Genomic DNA, 6,133 nt, shown 5'->3' with positions numbered 1-6,133 from the left:
CAGAGGGTCAGTGCAGACTTGATGGGCCGAATGGCCTCCTTCTGCAGTGCAGGGATTCTATGGATTCACAGTACCATTTCATCATAAATTGGTGCCAAAAATGCAGTTCTTGTTTTCGGAATCGATTTCCACCTAATGCCTGGCATTAATGGGGCAGTAAACACAGTGCAGAGGGTTGTTCACATTACACTGATTATGAGGCCAGAGATGTTTTGAAAGAGGCCCATCACTGGGCAGTCTTATCTCAGGTGTTCTGCTCCTTCCAATAAGTCAACACAAGACTCTCACCTTCAGCATTTGTGTCGTTTGGGCCATGCTGGGAAGTGGAGTTGTACAAAACTAGCATTTCTCAATGGGAGATGCGGCATTGTATCATTGACTACATTGGTGACCTACAGCTTGCTAAGAACAAAGAACAAGGAACAAAGAAAATTACAGCACAGGAACAGACCCTTCGGCCCTCCCAGCCTGCGCCGATCCAGATCCTTTATCTAAACCTGTCGCCTATTTTCCAAGGATCTACTTCCCTCTGTTCCCCGCTCATTCATATATCTGTCCAGATGCATCTTAAATGATGCTATCGTGCCCGCCTCTACCACCTCCGCTGGAAAAGCGTTCCAGGCACCCACCACCCTCTGAATAAAAAACTTTCCACGCACATCTCCCTTAAACTTTCCCCTTCTCACCTTGAAATCGTGACCCCTTGTAATTGACACCCCCCACTCTTGGAAAAAGCTTGTTGCTATATCCACCCTGTCCATACCTCTCATAATTTAGTAGACAAAATTTGCTGGCCCCCTTGGTCATGAGCCAGGGCTATCTGCCATTGAATTGTCCAATAGTCAGTACTAACCCTCAGTAGCTGGAGTTAGGATAAAATGACTCAGGTAATTACCGTGCCTTGCTTTGAAATATCATTCAAGCTGAAAAATAAATCGACAACACTCGGTTTTATTGAGTGAACACCCATCAATGGTAATCCATTTTTCCAGTTTTTGTTTTTCCTCTGAACAATAGCCTCTACCAAATAAACAGCGGTTTCCCATCATTCGTTGCCAAGTTGGCCAAAGAGTTGAGCAGCACCATTAGGTCTGGCACCATATTGAGTGGAGCATTTTGATGGATCATTCTCTTCAGGTACTCTGGATTATTGTAATTTGCCAACATTGCCTGGCACTGTGGCTTCTCCTTGAGGATCCCAAAGGTATTCACCACACGTTCTGAAAATTTGGGATGTTTATGGGGACAGTACCCATGGTTCCTCAGCTGCTGCATTACTTGGTTTTCCCGTTGAATCATTTCATGCTGTTCACAAGGACTAGATGCAGTCTGGGGAACAAAACACTCGCGTGAGACATCATTTTATTTTTGCAATATCTCTCTCTCATATTCTTGTCTGCATTTCCTGTCACGTGCAGTAAAATGAAGCACTCTATCACTCTAAACAGGTTGCGTCACAACCCTTTACAGTTGAAAGTAATTTGTTGTGGGCCAGGGTTTAGAGAACACAAAGTATATCATGGAGTTCACCTGACCTACAACTGTTTAGAGATTTTGGTTATGGGGAGCATAAGGACCTACCTTTCAGGTGTTATTCAACAGAGGCCTGAAGCACTTTTAATCAAAAACAAAGTTTGTTTTACAAATTCAGTTAACATAATAATAATTTTTCATTGTTACAAGTATGAAGTTACTGTGAAAAGCACTAGTCGCCACATTCCAGCGCCTGTTCGGGGAGGCTGGTACGGGAATTGAACCTGCGCTGCTGGCCTTGTTCTTCATTACAAACCAGCTGTCTCGCCCACTGAGCTAAACATTCTATAAACACACACAGTAAGCATTTTTATCAACTACAAACATAAATAACCCACACAGCTACAATACTCTATATATAACCCTGAATAACTTCCCTTTCAAATGTTTCAATTTGATAACAACATCCAATACCAGATAACCCTTTTACCAAAACAGCAGGTTTAACTTCTTTACAGATAGCAGTTATCACTTTTAAATTATCAAAGTATAATTATAAATTATACTTTGTGAACCTACTGGACACCTTTTAACATGGAGAGAGAGAGTGAATAGAAGCCTTCTTCGTCTGAATCCAGCTTCTAACTGTGTAAACTGAAAGTAAAACTCAGAGCCACAGCCCAGCTCCCAGCTCAAACCGAAAGGAAAACCCAGAGCCACAGACCAGCTCCCAGCTCAAAATGAAAGTAAAACCCAGAGCCACAGCCCAGTTCCCAGCTCAGAAGGGAAATAAAATCCAGATCCACAGCCCAGCTCCACCCACACAAATCCAGGTGATAATACAACACAGTTCTTAAAGGAACACTCCCATGACAAATTGCAAGATTGGGCAAGTTGTCATCCCACCAAGCTCTGGCATGACCGACCGCCTGGCCAAGGAAACACAATTTGCATATCCTAAAGACTGATCATGGTGACAAAAAAATAACTTCAAATAGTAAATTAGCATGAAAGGAAAATAGCTGAAATGAAGTAGCTAATGCCAAGATTCTCCCCTATCAAAATCAAGCTATAGAATTTGGAAAAGTTGCTTCTTAAACTCATTTATAATTTGCAATGAGTGACCTTAACTGGTTTCCTCCCAGTGGTCGCTGCCCTCCTAATTATGCCCTCGACACTGAGTAAAGAATCCAGCCCTGCTCAAATCCAGCAGCCCTGATGGTATGGTGAGTTCTCTGCTAAAATATTTCAATGGTACCTGCAATGATACGTATGTAGGCAAGCCAGTGAAGGGTTAATTAAGAAGAACAAAGAACAAAGAAAATTACAGCACAGGAACAGGCCCTTCGGCCCTCCCAGCCTGCGCCAATCTAGATCCTTTATCTAAACCTGCCGCCTATTTTCCAAGGGTCTACTTCCCTCTGTTCCCCGACCGTTCATATATCTGCCCAGATGCATCTTAAATGATGCTATCGTGCCCGCCTCTACCACCACCGCTGGCAAAGCGTTTCAGGCACCCACCACCCTCTGCGTAAAAAACTTTCCACGCACATCTCCCTTAAACTTTCCCCCTCTCACCTTGAACTCATGACCCCTTGTAATTGACACCCCCACTCTTGGAAAAAGCTTGTTGCTATATCCACCCTGTCCATACCTCTCATAATTGATCCAGCAGAGGGCAGCAGAGCAGAGCTACTGATCAGCTGTTCTGGGGAAATTTGCATACGTGCAGTGCGGTCAGCCTAAGTTGAAGGTGAATCTGCGAAGGAGACCCGAGGAGTTTGAGTGAAGGCAATCATCCAGCAGAGGGCAGCAGAGCAGAGCTACTGATCAGCTGTTCTGGGGAAATTTGCATACGTGCAGTGCGGTCAGCCTAAGTTGAAGGTGAATCTGCGAAGGAGACCCGAGGAGTTTGAGTGAAGGCAATCATCCAGCAGAGGGCAGCAGAGCAGAGCTACTGATCAGCTGTTCTGGGGAAATTTGCATACGTGCAGTGCGGTCAGCCTAAGTTGAAGTTGGTTTGTGGAGAGGCTGTTGGCAAGTGACAGTTAAACCCGAAACACTTCGTGAGTGTTTCCCACCCTACCTCCTCCTCTAACCAACCCCCCCACCCCACGGTGGTTGGGAAGCGGGAGCAGGGGCCTGTCGTGAAGGTGAGTGAGTGCCTTTAAATTTGCTTACCTTTCAGCGGGAGCAGGGTTTGAGGTAATATCAGGTAAGCTCTTCCTTTCTTTTTCTTTTTCTTGTTTTTTTTTAAATCTAGAGGTGATGTCAGGGAAGGCAGTACAATGCTCCTCCTGCAGAATGTTTGAGGTGAGGGACGCCGTCAGTGTCCCTGCTGATTTCATCTGTGGGAAGTGCACCCAACTCCAGCTCCTCAAAAACCGTGTTAGGGACCTGGAGCTTGAGCTGGATGAACTTCGGATCATTCGGGAGGCAGAGGGGGTCATAGATAGGAGCTTCAGGGAAGTAGTTACACCAAAGACTGGAGATAGATGGGTAACTGTAAGAGGGACTGGGAAGAAGCAGTCAGTGCAGGGACCCCCTGCGGTCGTTCCCCTGAGTAACAAGTATACCGTTTTGGATACTTGTGGGGGGGACGACTTACCAGGGGTAAGCCATGGGGTACGGGCCTCTGGCACGGAGTCTGTCCCTGTTGCTCAGAAGGGAAGGGGGGAAAGGAGTAGAACATTAGTAATTGGGGACTCAATAGTCAGGGGCACAGATAGGAGATTTTGTGGGAGCGAGAGAGACTCACGTTTGGTATGTTGCCTCCCAGGTGCAAGGGTACGTGATGTCTCGGATCGTGTTTTCCGGGTCCTTAAGGGGGAGGGGGAGCAGCCCCAAGTCGTAGTCCACATTGGCACTAACGACATAGGTAGGAAAGGGGACAAGGATGTCAGGCAGGCCTTTAGGGAGCTAGGATGGAAGCTCAGAGTGAGAACAAACAGAGTTGTTATCTCTGGGTTGTTGCCCGTGCCACGTGATAGTGAGATGAGGAATAGGGAGAGAGAGCAATTAAACACGTGGCTACAGGGACGGTGCAGGCGGGAGGGATTCAGATTTCTGGATAACTGGGGCTCTTTCTGGGGAAGGTGGGACCTCTATAGACAGGATGGTCTACATCTGAACCTGAGGGGCACCAATATCCTGGGGGGGAGATTTGTTAGTGCTCTTTGGGGGGGTTTAAACTAATTCAGCAGGGGCATGGGAACCTGGATTGTAGTTTTAGGGTACGGGAGATTGAGAGTATAGAGGTCAGGAGCACAGATTTGACTTCGCAGGAGGGTGCCAGTGTTCAGGTAGGTGGTTTGAAGTGTGTCGACTTCAATGCCAGGAGTATACGAAATAAGGTAGGGGAACTGGCAGCATGGGTTGGTACCTGGGACTTCGATGTTGTGGCCATTTCAGAGACATGGATAGAGCAGGGACAGGAATGGTTGTTGCAGGTTCCGGGGTTTAGGTGTTTTAGTAAGCTCAGAGAAGGGGGCAAAAGAGGGGGAGGTGTGGCGCTGCTAGTCAAGGACAGTATTACGGTGGCGGAAAGGATGCTAGATGGGGACTCTTCTTCTGAGGTAGTATGGGCTGAGGTTAGAAACAGGAAAGGAGAGGTCACCCTGTTGGGAGTTTTCTATAGGCCACCTAATAGTTCTAGGGATGTAGAGGAAAGGATGGCGAAGATGATTCTGGAAAAGAGCGAAAGTAACAGGGTAGTTGTTATGGGAGACTTTAACTTTCCAAATATTGACTGGAAAAGATATAGTTCGAGTACATTAGATGGGTCATTCTTTGTACAATGTGTGCAGGAGGGTTTCCTGACACAATATGTTGACAGGTCAACAAGAGGCGAGGCCACATTGGATTTGGTTTTGGGTAATGAACCAGGCCAGGTGTTAGATCTGGAGGTAGGTGAGCACTTTGGAAACAGTGACCACAATTCGGTGACCTTTACATTAGTGATGGAAAGGGATAAGTATACCCCGCAGGGCAAGAGTTATAACTGGGGGAAGGGCAATTATGATGCCATTAGACATGACTTAGGATGTGTTGGTTGGAGAAGTAGGCTGCAAGGGTTGGGCACACTGGATATGTGGAGCTTGTTCAAGGAACAGCTATTGCATGTTCTTGATAAGTACGTACCAGTCAGGCAGGGAGGAAGGGGTCGAGCGAGGGAACCGTGGTTTACCAAAGAAGTGGAATCTCTTGTTAAGAGGAAGAAGGAGGCCTATGTGAAGATGAGGCGTGAAGTTTCAGTTGGGGCGCTTGATATTTACAAGGAAGCGAGGAAGGATCTAAAGAGAGAGCTGAGACGAGCAAGGAGGGGACATGAGAAGTCTTTGGCAGGTAGGATCAAGGAAAACCCAAAAGCTTTCTATAGGTATGTCAGGAATAAAAGAATGACTAGGGTAAGAGTAGGGCCAGTCAAGGACAGTGGTGGGAAGTTGTGTGTGGAGGCTGAGGAGATAAGCGAGATACTAAATGAATACTTTTCGTCAGTATTCACTCAAGAAAAAGATAATACTGTGGAGGAGAATGCTGAGACCCAGGCTATTAGAATAGATGGCATTGAGGTGCGTAGGGAAGAAGTGTTGGCAATTCTGGACAAGGTGAAAATAGATAAGTCCCCGGGGCCGGATGGGATTTATCCTAGGATTCTCTG

General features: G+C 46.5%; 1 protein-coding gene across 7 annotated transcripts in view; it reads right to left on the bottom strand.

Moving 5' to 3' along the window:
* Positions 1 to 935: 935 nt before the first annotated feature.
* The window catches only part of LOC119966628, a 292,892-nt gene continuing 287,694 nt past the window's right edge, over positions 936 to 6,133 (bottom strand). For 6 of the 7 annotated variants that reach the window (XM_038798641.1, XM_038798640.1, XM_038798634.1 and 3 more), the window contains one exon: positions 936 to 1,329. In XM_038798641.1, the coding sequence (XP_038654569.1) occupies positions 1,021 to 1,329 (309 nt within the window). In that variant the 3' untranslated portion in view covers positions 936 to 1,020. The remainder of the gene's footprint in view (positions 1,330 to 6,133) is intronic. The other variant, XM_038798642.1, reaches the window with a different exon arrangement.

This window comes from Scyliorhinus canicula, chromosome 5 (assembly GCF_902713615.1).
Source record: "Scyliorhinus canicula chromosome 5, sScyCan1.1, whole genome shotgun sequence".
NCBI classification, from domain to species: Eukaryota; Metazoa; Chordata; class Chondrichthyes; order Carcharhiniformes; family Scyliorhinidae; genus Scyliorhinus; species Scyliorhinus canicula.
The sequence above is the reverse complement of the archived record's forward strand: the minus strand, read 5'-3'. Positions and strand labels throughout refer to the sequence as shown.